Below are 16,950 nucleotides of genomic sequence, written 5' to 3' on the forward strand. Positions count from 1 at the left end.
TCCCACTTCCTCGGTCCTGCTGTCTGAGATCCCCTCAGGGGCGACGTGGCTGCACGCGTGCTGGAGCCCCGTGTCATGGCTTAGCGCTGCTCCTCCGACGGCTGCGCAGAGCTGCCTCATCTCCACCTGTGCTCGTGGTGCCGCAGGAGCTGGCCATGGAGCAACATACTCCCTTCCCTTCTCTCGGCATCCGAGTCCTCCTGTGGTGCACAACGCTCAGAGCATCCAACAGAAAACAAACCAAAGCCCACCAAGAAGATTCCGCACTAAATTCTGCACTAAATTCAAGCTGCAGCAGGAGGAGTAGAAAATTCCCTGCTGTGAGCAACTACCATCTTCAGGCTACCCCCGCAGCAAATCCAGCATGTTTGGTGGATTTAGCAATGCCAGGCAACACTAGCAGCCCCCACCAGCCCCCGTCAGTGCTTCCATACATCCTCAGAAGGGCAACAAGAAACAGCACTTACCTGGCGAGGGTGCGCCGGCCGCCGAACCACCGAGCTGAAGGCTGCTCCTGCTCTCACTCCTTCCCGCCTCGCGACCTGCTGGGCCGGCAGCTCGTGGCTGGAGCCTGCTTCTTTCTGTACAGCTSTGAGAGGGCTTAATGGCATCGTTATGACAAACATTCACGAGGACAGTGACTGCTGTTTGGGGTTTTGTTTTCTTCTTTTCCCACATCTAAGTGAGAAGCTAAGATTCTTAAGCTGTGGAGTTTCTACCCCAACAGCTTGGAAAGGCCATGAATCTACATAAATAGATTTCATCACCACAAATTCATCCACTTGGATATTGTTTTGGAAGCAGGAAACTAAAGGCAAGAGGAGATTTTCCTGCGTCCACCGAGTTTTGGCCTCTGTTCCAGGKGCCTCTCCTATGCTGTATTTTCAAGTCAGTGACAACCCAGGAACATGCTGCCTATTGCACTGCTGAAATTTCTCACCAGGTACCTTGGCATGCGGAGGAAAAATGCTCCTTGAAGACAGGTATCTTTACAAATGACAGAATATTTATTACCAATACCTTTAAAAAAAGGTTACATCTGCTAGATCACTGATAAGTATCATTTACACTGGGGAGAAAACTACATAAGCTTTTTTTGTTCCATTTTTCTTTTTTTTTTTTTTTTTTTTTTTTTTTTTTTTTTTTTTTTTTTTTTTTTTTTTNTTTTGTTTTGTTTTTGCTTTTTTACATAGAAGTAACCATATCAAACTAGGAAAGGAACACAGCTTGAAATACTGACAATATTTCTCTGGTCAACACCCCTGACTTCTACACAAGTGGAATCCTGATTATGAGTTACTGAATAAATATATTTAGAAGGTCTAAAAGTTAATCGTATTATTTGTAAGCAAAAAAGACAAGTTACAGGCAAGTTCAAGCTATCAGGAAAAATAATAATAAACCACTGCAGCGCATTTAAACTTGAAAATTGTATAGAAAATTCCATTGCCTTTTACTAGCATTATCCCATCTGAGTGAACTTACAAAATTACCCCATAGTAACAAACAGTTCTTCTCTTAAGAAGAGTTATTTTGCTGTGGATATTGTCATTTTCCAGTGTGATTCTATTATGCCTTCTGACTTCTACGAAAAATTTCTAAAGAAATGTAGACTTCCTAGCACAGAACTGCTGAGAGATTGTACCTCCCTGCAGATAATTTGCAAATTCATATGAGCCCCTWCACACTTCCATGTGACAGTCCCTACAAGTATGATACATTTTATCTGGTGATCTGGATTCAAATCAGATTTCACAAACACTCTCTATAGTGGAGTCATGAAGAATTACAAATTACGGTAATATGCACATTGAAAATAAGTGAATGTTCAGATGATGAAATCAGTGGTAGCTGAACGTCTCAGAGCTGCTGTATTCGAATTTCCGTGGTATAAAATCCAGACAAACAACACTGATTTAGCTGGGTTTACACCAGGGCACCTAAAGGTCAGAACCACATTGTTCAGCTGCTCCGRTACCTATCACTTCGTGTCACTAGAGGCAGAGATTACATCTTTGCAGTACCTTCATTCCTATCCAATTTAATGCTAACTATGATAAAGACAAAGCTATTTCAAGACAGTAAAAATGGAACCTTACTGCATGATGTCAAAATATTAGCTACAGGAACTCTAGTCCACAAGTGACCAGAAATCTGGGTTTTTTTTGAGATTATAGCGTTCTTAATGATTATTTTGTCTTGCTTAGTCCTCTAAATAAAACATAAAATATCTTGTGTGTTAAAAGCAGTTGATTTAACACAAAGATCATAACTGCCATTTAAATACAGCTGCATTAAGAACCCGATTGGAAACAGTTCTGCTGCTGTGTAGCCTTGTAAATCTGTACAATACAGTTGCAGCCAATTTACTAAGAACAGCTTTGAACTCTCAGTCATAAAGGAAAAAATCCCAAACAATATTTTTATGATAATGTTGTCCATAGCATTTTATAGCAGAGGAAAAATTAATATCTACATCATATGTTAACTTTAAAAAATTCTATAAAACACTAAATATATAATAAAAAATATGCATATAAGGACATATGTAAACTGCTTTGGTAACATCATATTACAGATGTTTTCAGTGCATTGCAGAGTTTCCAAGGAAACTTCAGACAAAGCTATATTTGCTTTGAGGAAGTACTGTATAATGCCATTCCTAAAGAAGCATAAACATTTTTCCAGTAGTAAGATGTACTCAGACCACAATATTACTTAGTACTGGGTGTCTTCAAAACAACTAGCTAAATGTTGCTTATATTATAAACAAGAAGTCTTTGATGTAATTTTTGTCATAAACTGGACCGAGCTGTGAGCGATATCATTATTGTGCTGATGGCTGACAAGGTGCAAGCGTTGGACGTTGAAGAGCCGGATCCCCTCGCATACGCATCTGCRGAAAGAGGAAAACCCACAGTAAATACTGCAGGAGGCATTAACCAAATGCCTCCCCCATCGGTTTTTCTCCGTTTCCTCCAAGTAAGCGCAACGACGTCAGCAGGCGAAGAGCAGGGCTCTCGCACGCGCCGCAGCGGCTCGGCCCTCCCGCACGTCCAGGAACACTCAGCTGCTTATTGGGTTTTACTTCTCTAACTGAATTTTTGGTATTAAATTCTTCCTCTGTTGCACTGAGGGTATGTTCGCAATTACATTACTTCATTGCCTGTTTGTTTATTTTTTTACAACCATGCTATATTCAAGCTGTTATTTACGGCATCAGCCTGGCATGATCCACGTCCTCAAGGAGCTACATATATGCTTTGTGGCCCACTGTGCTGAGCCAAATAGGAGCTGGCATGTGTTCCCACTCTCCCCTGTTCTCCCGTGTCTGCTGATTAAATTCTTCTGTATGGTTTATACAACCATAATATACATATGTGTTGGAGATAATTCTGATTTCACCCAGATTTTTTTTTAACATTTTGTAATTTTAATGCCATATTCCTGCATTGCAGAGCATCCTGATTTAATGCAGTTTATAAACTGCAGCATTATTAATGAAGATGTGACRCAGAGATTTTGCAAAAGCAATGCTGTGTAATAAAATACTCTCTTTTCTGTTTGTTCTTCTCACAACCTCATTTCCCTAAATAAATATTTATGCATCCAAAATACAATGGAATATTGCTATACAGTAGCCTTATAAATTTAGAAGCCTCTGAATGTTCTATTGTATATTTTGTTATAGTGAATTGCAGTGAAACAATGTGCTCAATATATATGAGCATGGAAGTAAAGACAGTGGAAAGAGTCTAGAAATCTTAAACACAAACATAACCACATGTTATGCTTTTCCTTACAGGGTAATCCTGGTTCAGGATGAAGTCAAAAGCTGGGGCTGGAACGCCTGCTGCTACTGGGCAAGTCTGGATCTCAGCTGCCCGCGCAAGAACGAGCAGACCCACGGCTTGGGTCTGCTTGAATCATCCGGTTTACCTGGTTCTCRATGTGAACTGTCATTTGGGTAAAACCGTCCTGCCCTGACACTGAGCGAGGAGAAAAGGGGAAGGCAGGAGAAATGCTGGCTGCGCACAGGCTGCCGCTGCCGCTATGCACGGAGCCCCCCGACTCTTACTCGATATCTTTGGAATTCGGATTTGCTCGCTGCTGCTGCCGTCGCCGCCGTCGCTGAACGGCTTTATCTCTATGATGTAATCTTCATCGAAAGGCAAGGACAGCTCCACAGACGTTTTATTGGTTTCTATTACAGAGGCACTGCTCTGTCTGTTCCACCTGTATAAAACCTGCAGCAAAGGCAAGAGAGAAGAGGAGGCAGAAACTTTTTTACTCSGTGATGACTAGGAAAACAGCGATTTCGAAGCTCTGCTATTCTGAGCCTGGTGCGTGTTTTTGTGAGGCATCTCCGCCAGCGTGGCCCTGACTCTGTGACGAGTGAAAGGTGCAGGACCAGCGCACAGGGAGCTCTCGAGGGATGGATCCGATATTGGAAATTGGGTGTGCAGCGCCAGCCTAAAGCTGCAGCCACCAAATGCAGCCCTGGCAACTGGCAGAGCACCTTGGCCTCTCTGCTTGATTAAACAGCACTTCCCATCACCTGGGGCAGTTCTGGAAGCTCTCCTTCACTGCCAGCTCCAACCAATGCTGGTGCACATCAAAAATGTGATTTAATTTATAGGATAGCTATCAGAAATTGCTTCCAAAAGGGTGTTTCCAGCCTCATTACTCCAAGGACAACAGATAAAAGAATGAAAGGAGGAAGAACTTTTATCAGTACAGTAGAAAAGCAAACAAGCAAACAGGTTCTGCTACAGCTTGCGACCAGAAGATGTTTGTAAATGGACCATGTCTCCCTTTGGAGGGCTAACTGAGGCACCTGCAAACTTGGAATTCACAAATTCCCTGCAAGTACTTTACATTCGGAGTATTTCCTCCCCTAKCTAGCATTAACACACCTCAGCTTTATCCTCAAAATGCAAGGTGCCGAATATCACTTTTCCTCAAGTTAGAAAGATTCATAAGCATCCCTTTTCCATGTGGGGTACCTCAGACATCAAATCTAGTGTCTCTTTAATCCTTACTAATAGTTGAGCTAAAATAATCCTGAGGCTTATTTAGGCAAAACTACCTATTACATTTCTTCAGGAAACTGAGTTGGGTGTTTGATGTAGTCTCAACCTGCCTTCCAAGAATAAACTGCTTTTTTTCGATTTACCTTCTGTCTTTTCATAAGATCTGGAAATTCTGCTAATCTATATGGTGAAAATGGAAGACTTCCAGAAAATGAGAGGCAATGTTTTGCTGTGACCCAGGAAGGAATCTGAGTACTTTATTCTAACACTTYCCTTTTTCAGAGGTCACAACAGTCTCTCTCACCACTTTAACTGACTTTTAAATTTGCATTTCAAACCTGAAATATGCAGTGAAAAGTTGGTCCAAACTGCTGAGATTATTCCGAGGTTTTGACTGAAACCRCTGAGGAATTGCTTATTTTGACAATCCAATACAGTGCACCAAAGATAATTAAAAATTAGTGCAGAAATTCAGGAAAGCTCRYAGAGACTCTCAAATGTGACACAGCCAGAATTTCAGACTGAACTATATACGAAGTACGTCCGGTTCCTTCATCGTTTCAAGTTCTGGTGGAAAACGTTTACACAATTCAACCCTCCAGGCAATAGTTGGCAGTTGCACACTGGTATCTTCTTTGGGCCAAATTAAACTCTTGTGTAAGGTGATAGAGTGGAATTCCTCCCAAGATTTCTCTCTAGCTAAATTATACCTTACTAAAACTGCTACTAATGAGGATTCTCTTTCCTTTCTTTTGGCTTTGCTTTCTGAAGAAAATAGAGCTATTAAAAAAGCAAGTATTGAGCCAGCCSTAGTGTTTGGAAGATTTCTACCAGAAGCAGGGGGGCTGCGAGCAGCCAACAAGCCTCTGTGACCGGAAAGCCGGGATGGAAGAGCTGGCCGGGACGGTGTTTGCCACCTTGATGGTGGGGCCGCTGGGTGCTGCTGGGGTGTTAATGCACCACACAGAGACCCTTTCTGTGGGGGTGAAGGCGTTCAACTAGCAACCTCTGCGGGTCACACAGCAGCCTCCCTAAATGCTGATACGCTCTCTATTTGTAGCCTTTTAACCTGGAAAACCATATCATGAAAAATCACTTAATCTGGTCTATTTATAAACCCCAAATTTGACACTGGATTCATTTGAATGTTCATTACACAAGAATCCAGAGACAGCTACAACTGCATACGAGTTCCTTCCCAGGTCAGAGGGCCAAGAGGGAGGCAGTGCAGCGAGGCAGCAGCCTTCTGCTTTCGGAGTATTTACCTTGTATCCCTTCACCTCTGATTCGTTATCCAGGGCTTTTACTTGATCCCAGTTCAGTATAATCTTGGAGTCGGATGAATTCCATATGAYGTTTCCAGGGGGCTGACTTGGAGCTATATCAAAACATAGGAGGCATTACATTGCTAAGGAGCAYAGTTTCCCCGTTTGATCCCTCCCAGCACCAATGGAGCTTCTGCTGCCATGGCTGAGCATGTACAGAGCCTCATTGCTCTTGAAAGTTAATGTGCTGTTCCACTGATCTGTGCCCTCAAGGTCACAGAAGGGGCGACACAACACAGCACTCCAAATGAAAAAGGATTCGGTCAGTTGCTCAACRTGTCTGAGACCAGAAGATTCAACCCTCTTGAATGATGAGATAAATATTTAATTTTCCTACCCATCCGTGATTTCAGTTTTGCATGCTCTGCTTATTTAACATGAGGAAGAGCCTTATAAAAAGAGGCTGGTAAACCTTGTGTGCAAAGAAACCCAGCAAAAGAAATATCTCACAGTACCTTCAAACTAGAGAAAGCTTGAAAGTGACAGAGAAAGGGCTCGTAGACATCCTTCAAACGCAAGACCCCAGCCTCTCCATACAAATACTCACGTGGTTTTCTTGTTGTGACATTGACTGTGGCACTGGCAGGTCCTGTCCCAGCAGTGTTGTACGCCTTGACTGCTAAATGATACAGTGCATTGCCTTGCAAATTGGTGACTTTTGTGGATGTTTGATTACCAACAGTTCTAATCTTTTTTGCATTTTCTTCCTTTTCATCATATCTCCAATATCTAACCTGAAAAATAGAGCAGGCTTTACTTCCTTAGTTCAGTAAGAGGCAACTTTTCCACGTTTTTGACTAGCTGCTAAGTGGAATATGGAACAAACAGTAAATATTCCTTGCATGACCTTTTAGCCCAGGCAAGACCTGCCCTTCGGACCCGGCTCTGCAGCTCATAGCACCTGCAGCAAGGTTTCTGCTGCCCCACGGGGGCCTGCTAGCAGCACCGCCGCAGTGCCAGCAGTGCTCGGCCGCGGATTGGGGGAGTCTCCTGCACACTGTACCCGCAGCACCCCGCTTCACTTCTAATGCCAGCTCTGCACAGCTGCCCAAATGGCAAGCACAATGCAGACAGATCCTACGACCTGCTCCCGTCTCGTCATTGCTTGCTAGGCGTAAGCATGGCTGCATCACTTTCTTCCAGTCCTCAAGACCTTAGACAGAGGCTGGCCGTAAAAGTTCACTTACCTTCTTAACTCAGTATCCTGAGCCCATCTGGGCCACAGCTCTTTATAGCCAGAGATCAGAAGCAAGTGAAATACTGTGTCTAATAACATGAAGTTTATCTGAATGCTTAACGTGACCCTAATTACTGTTGAATGGAGAAGGGCTGCACACACCATCCTGGAGCTGCAAATTCCATTAGGGCAATGTTCTACCTCCTCTCTGTAAATCTTGCCATTTTTTCCATCTCCGGGGAGACCACAATAATTAGAAATGCCAGCTTTTGTCTGTAAATTCAGGGGTCGATCCTTCTGTCTGATTTGGTATGAGATGGAAAAAATGACAATTTATAGACTTCAATTTTCCACTTAACTACACTGACTTCAGATCCTACAGCCTGCCGTGTTCTTCAGGGAATGCCTGCTCTCCGCCTTCAGCCAGGCTGGGTATGGGCATCGGCAGAATCTTTTACCTTGCGAGAGAAATCTCTGAACGCTGAAGAAGAAATGAAGTAAATATTCAGCAGAAACCAACCTGCCTCCTGAGCAGGCTGTGTAAGGAACAGCATTCAAATGACTTTCCATTATATCTTTCTGTGTCTCCTCACTGCTGAGCACTGAAATAACGCCACATTTCATTTCCCTACCTCGTAGCCCTGTATTCTTCCTTTATTTGGATTCTCTCCAGGGGAAGCCCAAGAAATTTCAATGTCTGAAGCAGAAAGGCTTCTGGCAAAAACACTGGTTGGAACTCTGGTCGGTTCTGGAGAGAGGAGGTAACAATAAAATTTGAGTTTTCAATTTTATGTTCAATTAGTTACAAACTTCAAGGGATTTTCCTCATTACATGAGACAAGACGCAGGCACCAAAACAAACTTTCACTTTTCAGAACGAWGCCCTGTCAGCCCTGGGCCAGACTGCACTTCTCCATACTAAGATGTCATTTCTAGCCTCAGCCCAGAATACCATGTACTGCAATTAGGACAAGAGGGAACATTTTCTCATCAGTGGACATTAATTCATACCAAATCTCAGCTGAATTCTTTCCAGATTACATATTACTTCTCCATTAATATCAAAAGATTTCATTATGATTAATGTTATTTTAATGACTATCAAAAGAATTAATCATGGCTTGCCATTTATTATAAATCAGAGCAAACATTAGATATCAAAGGATATGTCAACGTGGATACAAAACCCTTTCAACTCCTGTTAAMACCTCATGCACTCAATGGCAAGACAATGGCGAGGAGGGTGACGTGGTGGTGGCACGCTGTACCTTCCTCGGCCGAGTAGACGAYGGTGACGGGGCTGAAAGAGCCTTCGCCTTTGTTGTTGTACACCCCCACCTTCACCTCRTAGGGCGAGAAGGGTGGCAAGGTCTCGTTGCGAAACACATATCGGGAGGCATCGGAAGAGGCCACGACGGTCTGCATCCAGCTGACRGTGCCGAAGGGCCGGAAGGCCACCACGTAGCCAAAGCCACCACCATTCTGCAGCTCCTCGGGCACCGTCTGCAGGCGGCAGAGCACACAAGAGCAGCCTGGTCAGGCACAGCGCATATTTCTTTCTCCTTGCGTGCTAACCTCGTTACTGTCCTAAACAGAGTACCAGAAACTGCAAACAGCTGYAGTCCTACTTGGCATCTAACCTGGATTTATCCCATACTAACATTAGGCACTGAAGTGGTATGTCTGTGCCAGGAGCCCTGCTACTCTACGTGCTCCCTGAAGTCAGGAGATCCAAGATGACAGTGAGTGGCTTGCCCTAAGCGTGATGGAGAACTGCAGGTAAGTGATAGGTGACAACTGAAAAAATAAACTACCATCTTCTTCGGGTCACTCCTACACATGCTGCCGTTTCCTAGCCTTGGGCTTGTAACCCTGTAAAAAGGTGCATCAGTAACCAAAGCTTCAAATTATTAAAATGATCCTTAATTACAGGCCACTGTCCCACAGAAGCTGGCAGTGCCTTGAGCTCACGCAGAAGCCAGCGGTGCTTGAGCTCACTTTTAGAGGCTGCTTCCTGTTTGGGGTTCTACAGCTCAAAACAATACTCAACCAAAAGAAAGAGCCTCTGTGCACGTAACAGTGAAAGCTGATTATTTTACTGGAATATAATTTATATTTTCTGCAAATTATGATTCAAAGTCATGGCTCATGTTCTTGCCATATGTGTTTTTGAAACACACTAGAATATCTTCAAGTGATACAGTGAGACTAATTAGCGCAAAAGAGGAGGAAAATTAGCATACTGGGCTGTGTAGTAAGGATAAAAAGCCATTTATAGTTTTTTAATAATCTTAAAAATATCTCTGATGATTCATTCTGCCAGCTTGGTCAACAGTCGTGCTCAGTGGAAGTGTTAACATGTCTAGTAAAGTTCATTATTTGGGAAGATACGCCAGCTTCATTGCATCATAACGTGAAAATACGAGCAGACAAACGACTAGAGTTCTAACCRTGACTGCCCTAAGGAATATTAAACATTTCTCCTCCTTGTATCTCCTTTTGTGGGTTTTCATTGTCAGCAACAAAAGCCAGCATGTGATGTGTTATGCTAACTCTCAACTTCGTGYTGGCACATAATCCAGCGCAGGGATGAGGGTTTAAGACTGGGAGCCAACCACAGCCATTCTCAATTGGATCAGGACTTGCCCAGATTGGCCTCACAAAATCTACTTTACACCCCTGGCAATTCCCGCCCCTACAGCAGTCTGTCCCTGTTTTGCCGTATTTCTGGCGCTGTGCTCAGCAATGGAGGGGGCTGCGTTCACGTGCAAGCGGCAATGTACAGCCTGTCCTCTGCCCTTGCACAGCACTTCTGCACCGCACCAGGGCCTGCAATGAGGGAGTGGTTTTAGCTCAATTTTAATAGTTGGGCTATTTTATGACACAACTTGGGCTCTTCACCACAAGCAGTTGGAAATTTGCATAAACTACATTGGGGTTTGTGTGTGGCGGGGTGACACTGGGGTGAAAGGGTGCCTCTCGATCAGGACCATACTCATTTTCTTCTTGGTTTGGATGCCTCTTACCTCCCAGGTAATGACCAGCTCAGACTTGCTCCCTCCGCCTCCGCTGACGTTAGCTGGGGTGACTTCAGGAACTGCAAAAAAAAGATTGCTATGTGGTGATTTTGAAACTGGAAAAGCGTTGAAATGACACAGACCTACATAACAACAGGATTCTTCTAGTCCTCCCCTTTTGGGTACCAAAAACATTATTAGCAAATGACTAATTTTCCATGGCAAATAGTATATTAAAAGTATGTCAATAGTAGTATATTAGAAATATGGCAATTAACCTGTGTGTTCAGTCACTAATTGYTTAGTTTAAACATTTATCTTTCATAAAAAGGGCTCATTCATTTTCCTATTTGATATTCTGTTCCTTTACAGAACAGAAGAGTCGCCTTCTAGAGGTTTCCCTGTAACTGAGGCACATATTCCTGTAACAACCACACTGAGCTTGCTCCTTGCACTGACCCTCACAGTTCCCACCTCTGATCACTGGATACTAGACAGCACCCTCAGAAAGTGATGATTTTCCAAGTGGAGGAAGTCTTCCTGTATGACCAGAAGTAGTGGAGTCAAAAGAGCCCACGAGGAGCTCCACAAACCCTGCTGCTTATACCATCTTGAGCGTATGAAGCACGCACACAAACAACATGCCACAAGAGAGGAAAGCGTAGAAAACGCTTCTCCACTTTCTCCTGTGTAATACATTCTTTAACACTGGTGAGTTCTTTTGCCAACCTTTAACTCTGTTTCCCACCACTACTTACGAGCTTCTTCAGTTCTTCTCTTCTCCGATGGTCTGCTTGGTTCTCCGATCCCAATCAGGTTGGCAGCCACTACTCGAAATTCATACTCGACCCAAGGGTTCAAACCCACTACTGTTGCTGTGAATGTCCGGCCATCGATGATCTCTGGAACTAAGACACAGGGGCAGGTCAGGAGTGAAATTAAATCACTAGCAGAATTAAAGACCACATATCTGATACCCTTAAAAATGAAGGATTAGTTAAATATGAACTGAATGAGGACTGATAAACCTTTTCAAAATTTTTAATGCTTTGTTAACTGCCAAGAAAGTAAAATAGGTGGCACTAAAACACTGTGCTGTCAGCACAGAGATTACTGCTATGAAAAGAATTCTCCTAAATTGCCACCTTTTGAAAACAAAGTGCCAAGACAACAGGCACCGATGTTTGTTATTTTTACTTTAATTTTTTTAAGTACATTTTTTCTCTATTTAATGGTTACTGGAACCAAATTAACCTACGACAGAATGAGCAATTACATCATGGGATTTTTCCCTCTATCAAGAAAATAATTCTACTTAAAGATAGGCCAGATGACATGGTCTATCCCTGAGGGATGTCTTTATAGACCACAATTACTGTTGTATATCTCCACTGTAGCAACGAAAGATAGGAATTCATTCTGTTTTCTCTTAAACATTCATGAGAAAAATGGATGAGTAATAGCACTGACTGTGCCCTAAATCTTTCGGTTGCCAAACTTGAAACTAGTTAAGAAAAACCAGTGTTCTGCAGTCAATGAAATTACTTTTCAGCATCTGGGTGCAGAGTTAGTTTCACTCAGCCTATTCAGGTAGATCATGATAGATTTGTTTTTTTATCTCCAGAGATCTTTGGAGGCCAGGCTCAACTTCTGCTGCGTGATGCATTTACCTGTGCTCACCGCTTGCCACCCCACGGAGAAGGGGGTTCTCGCCTGTACGACATACATCGTAATAGGGCTGTGATTGTCTGCTCCTGGTCTCCAGGACAACTGTGCTGTGGTGTCAGTAATTTCATCTATTGTCACAGCTTCAGGTGGACCTGGGGGACCTGTTAGAAAAATTACAGGAGAGAAGTGCTTAAAGAATTGGAATGACATGAGGAAGAACACACTGTTCTTCATCCCTGACTCAGGATAGAGATAATTTGGTCTCTGTCGAGATGTTGCACTCTGCCAGAGCTGTGGTTTAATGGCCTTCTCATTTTCTGAGTGAGACTGGGAGGCTTGAGAAGGAATGGATATGCAAAAGCAGCGATTATCAGCTCTATCCACAGCCCTGATGATCCCACCGAAGCCCAATGGTGTCAAGCCCCACTGCATTCTCATTACTTGTCTCACAAGCGTGCAACTCAAAGGCCTTTTCACATTGAGATGTATCTGAATTACCTAATGGACCAAGACTTTCGCTTAAAACACTCCAAGGATCAGTCTGTCACCTCACTTTTGCCAGTTTAGGACTGGGCTACAGAAGCAAATATTATTTACAGCTACAGCTTGGATGCACTCAGAAGCTGGTGAGGAATGAAGATCGTTTCTGTAATTAGCATCTTGTATAAATATGCACTAGGATTTTCTGTTTCATTGCCTGGGGCCTGCTGACCAGTAAAGCACTACAAGACATAGCTGTCTGAGAGACAACCTCACTCCCATATCGTAAGACCATTGCAATCAGTACTTGTACTTGAGCAGAAATTTCCCAAAAAGGACAGTTTCCTAATAAATTCTCCACTTTCAATACATTCTTGCGCCTTTGGACTAAAATAATTCTCACACGTTGATATTCAGAGAGCTGGACGTGTTCAAATACTTAAAATACCCTGAAACCTTCCAATATCCTGTCTTTCAAATGAAAGTTTCAGTAGGTCTAGCCAGATTTAATTTTGAAGAAGTTAGAGTTTTATATAGTTTTGCTGGGGCAATGGGATTAATGTAATACAACCTTGCTAAGCAGTTAGCTTGTTCAATTCTTCATCACAAGTTAGACGATAGTGTTACATTTGAGAAATGAAATTTCACTGTATCCTTCACAAATTACTTATACTGCTTGGCAGAAGCTGAAATGACTTGTCACTTTCATATTTTGGAATAACAATGGTTATTCCCAGCATTTCAAAATATCCTTGTTAGCAGGGTGCAAGGAAATATTGCCGGATGAACTCAAGAGACAATTCATGCAGATGCTATCTTAAAATCAACCAAAGGAAAAGACTCTTTGCACCTTTGTGCGATTATTACATGAGATAGCAAAGAATTATTAGTTGTGTCTCCATGCAATTAGGTGAGATAACGAGTGTGAGACTGCGGCTGCCTGTCACCAAGAGGATGAATCCCCTGAACGCGCAGCATCAGCAGAACCACAAGGGGGTGAGGAGCCCAGTGCCCGGCCCAGCGCAGGGCTCCGGGCAGCCCTTCGTCCCGGGCTGCTCACGCTTTGCTCCGCAGGGGACAGGGCTGCCCCCAGGCCCCAGTGGCTCACGCCTATGGTACCTGCCCTCTTCTGATAGACACCAACATCTTTTCAGCTTCAGACGAAAAAAAAAAAAAAAAAAAAAAAAAAGCTACCATAGGGCAAAAGGGGGAAAAATGATCATGTTCAGTCACCAGTTTCCCAAATATTTCAGGGCTGCCAGCAGACACGTGACTACCATATTATAACAGCATGAGAAATCTGACCAGGTGGCCTGGTTTGTCCATGCATGGTGCCACAGGTTCCTTCTTCTGAATGCCTAGTTTGATATTCCTTGAGATCAAGCAACTAATTGATTTGTGTCCTAGACACATAGCATCTAATCTGTTATTTTAATATAAGGCAAATGGCTATATTTAGAAAGAAAAACTTTTAAAATTGATTATGACAATTCTACTTAGGCACTCGCTTTTCACCTCCCCTTCTGTTGTCACAGACTACCTCAGGCTGTTTTGTTACAGGTATCATGGATATTTTCTCATTTTCATACAGCTAGTGACAAGGTACTGCCCAACTGTCAGCATCAGAAAAGGAAGAGGGCTGCCGGGGACCAGCAGGGCGAAGTCCCTGCTGCTGCTCTGGTGAGTGATGAGATCAGTATTTTTGCTGTCACCAACAGTCAGTATCTTGTGAGAATCGCATGTTCCTCCTGCCTGTTTACTGAGCCAGTACTAAGGAAGTTAAGCAATGTCCTCATCAGCAGCCTGTTTGCAAATGTTTGTGCAAAAAAAAATTCATCTGCAACAACGCTGTGGCAAAAATACAAAAATTAATATAACGGGGAACCCAGGCAACCTTCTGAGGCAAAGCGCAGCAGCTTCACTGCCCACGCGGGGCATATCAGTCGGAGCTGTGATTGGGTTTTGCTCCACGTGGGGCCTCACACAAAAGAAGGGAGTGAGCCGGCCCACGCCGCTGCCCCATGGCAGCCGCAGCACACGGCCCGTGCGGCAAGGCCCCTGCACGGCCTGCTGCTCTCCATGCCACAAAGCAGAATACTTGCGATGAGCATAAAAGCATAAATGTTTGTGTTCCCTAGCTCCTTACTATAATTACAGAGCTTATACAGTCCCAGGATAATCCCTAGTCACTTTTTGTAAGATGCTGTATACAGCATCACTTATGAACCTCAAGTGCCACTAATTTGGCCGACGGATTGATTGGCATCAGAGGCAGCAAATGGAGCATGCATATGGAAAAGCAACAGCATCTTATCCCACAGGGCGGGGGAGAGGCTGACAAACCACACTTATCTGCTTAAATGTCCAGTAATCGTTTCTCCTCTGGCAGACTCTGATAGTGCATGTGGCCAAGAACTTCTGCATTCATATTCTTAAAGGGGCAAAAGTATTAAAAGGCTCAACAATATTATGTTAATAACAGAAATGCCCAGCTACAGGCAAGGGTACATTTGTGGCTGAAAGTTTACAGCCTAATCTTCCACATTTTGCTCTGGCAAGGCTGTGATAAAGAAGGTATTTCTTATTTCTTTTTTATGCTCTCCTCTGTTTTTTTTGAGAGGACTGAGAATGTATATTACATAGAGAGCATAAAARCTAGGACTCTGCATGTGAAAACAGCCTGCAATTTTTTTGTTCGAATTATTTTTAAAATACCTGCCTTATTTTTTACCTGGGAGGACAAATTGAGGGTGAAATGGGGAAAAAAAAGGGTGCAGGGCTCAGTTCAGTGCTTACTCTTCCTCCACCCCTGACTTCCTGAGACAACCAAAGGAAGGAGCTACAGKCCTGGGTGTAGTTAGGATCTGAGTGATGAAATTAATCCTTGCTAAATTCTGTGTACTTTCCTTTCTGCTGGGAGCTTTGAGAACAAAGGATGGTAGGTACAGAGCAAAACCAAGTTTGGTCTTTCACAAAGCTAACGAGCAYGAAAATGCACACTTACTAAAAGGGCCCAGAATTGGATTAATTAATTGCATCTCAGTTAATGTCATACTTAAAGATCACCTATGTACGGTAATGATTTGATCTCGAAGCATCAGTGGTGTCCCTATATCATGTTTGTTCTAGAAAATGAGGAAGTACTGTCAGGGAGCAACGCAATGAATTAACTGGGCGCTGTTTCTGCTGTGCTGCTGACCACAGAAAGGTGCTCAGCCGGTGTAAGTCTTGCATTCAGGACATGAACATACACTGTTTATCTGTGCTGCGTGTCTCTTGTGTGAGCATGTATATATGACAGACGCTTCACATGCACTGCTTGAAAACGTACTATGAACCACAGCATGTACTTAGAGCTTATGTCTTAGATTAATTACAAGATGCTGGGATTCTAATGAATGTCTCTGAGACCATGAATTGCCTTACCAGCAGCAGAAGATAGGAAGAAAGTAATTTTACAAGAACAGTAACAAAATTCAAATACCTCTTACAATGAGGTCTGCAGCAGCCGATAGCTTGTCCACACTTGTTTGCACCATGCAGACATATTTCCCAGCATGCTTCAGCTGGATGCTTCTGATCATCAAATCACCAGCTGAATCCTGCTGATAAAGTAGGGAAAAGTGGTTACAATTACTTTTTAATGAGCGCTAAACATCATTATCACATGAAGGACACTGTGACTAATGGATTTATTTTACACTGGCTGATGAAAACATTACTAATGCAAGCCGTGGCCTATTAAAATTATGTGAGTCTGCCTTGAAGATAAGAGCAGTCGCATTTCTAAAATTATGGCTCCTACAAGGGACAGGGAAGCCTGGTTTGGGTCAGTTAAGCAGTTTACCCATTAAAACAATGCGACCGAGCTTATTTAAGGCAGGCTTGCTCTGATTCCTCCTTTCTCTCCCTGGATGTTGGTATTCAGATGTGTAAGGTCTGCTTACATCCATTTTGTAAGGGAAAACCAGCCCAAATTGTGAGACATCTGCAATAGTTTCACAGCCTTGTATTAAGGCCAGCATTTTGATTGCCCAGCGCTTTTGTGTTAAAGATCATGAGAACAGCACTCTCTAAGGAAATCTTGCATCACCTAGCAGTGGTAATTTGTTTTCCGAACGCCAAATGCATGTCTGATTAACTGTTGAATAGAACTAATTATACTTCTGCATGTGTAGAAAGCTCAACTGGTTCTAAATTCTTCTCCAGACACAAAGCCTTTGGTGCACCAGGTATCTCAGGGTAACCCT

The 16,950-nt window shown here is 43.2% G+C and overlaps 1 protein-coding gene across 8 annotated transcripts in view; it reads right to left on the minus strand.

Annotated features, from left to right (window-relative positions):
- Window positions 1–988: 988 nt before the first annotated feature.
- The window catches only part of CNTN4 (contactin 4), a 368,687-nt gene continuing 352,725 nt past the window's right edge, over window positions 989–16,950 (minus strand). For all 8 annotated transcript variants that reach the window (XM_085300035.1, XM_085300034.1, XM_085300031.1 and 5 more), the window contains 10 exons: window positions 16,185–16,305; window positions 12,223–12,381; window positions 11,311–11,460; window positions 10,562–10,632; window positions 8,804–9,038; window positions 8,168–8,283; window positions 6,906–7,092; window positions 6,299–6,411; window positions 4,079–4,247; window positions 989–2,896 (listed from right to left, as the gene is read on the minus strand). In XM_085300035.1, coding sequence (XP_085156161.1) covers window positions 2,796–2,896; window positions 4,079–4,247; window positions 6,299–6,411; window positions 6,906–7,092; window positions 8,168–8,283; window positions 8,804–9,038; window positions 10,562–10,632; window positions 11,311–11,460; window positions 12,223–12,381; window positions 16,185–16,305 — 1,422 coding nt within the window. In that variant the 3' untranslated portion in view covers window positions 989–2,795. The remainder of the gene's footprint in view (window positions 2,897–4,078; window positions 4,248–6,298; window positions 6,412–6,905; window positions 7,093–8,167; window positions 8,284–8,803; window positions 9,039–10,561; window positions 10,633–11,310; window positions 11,461–12,222; window positions 12,382–16,184; window positions 16,306–16,950) is intronic.

Source organism: Rhea americana, unplaced genomic scaffold, assembly GCF_003343005.1.
Source record: "Rhea americana isolate MKP2758 unplaced genomic scaffold, rheAme1 scaffold_16, whole genome shotgun sequence".
Classification (NCBI taxonomy): domain Eukaryota; kingdom Metazoa; phylum Chordata; class Aves; order Rheiformes; family Rheidae; genus Rhea; species Rhea americana.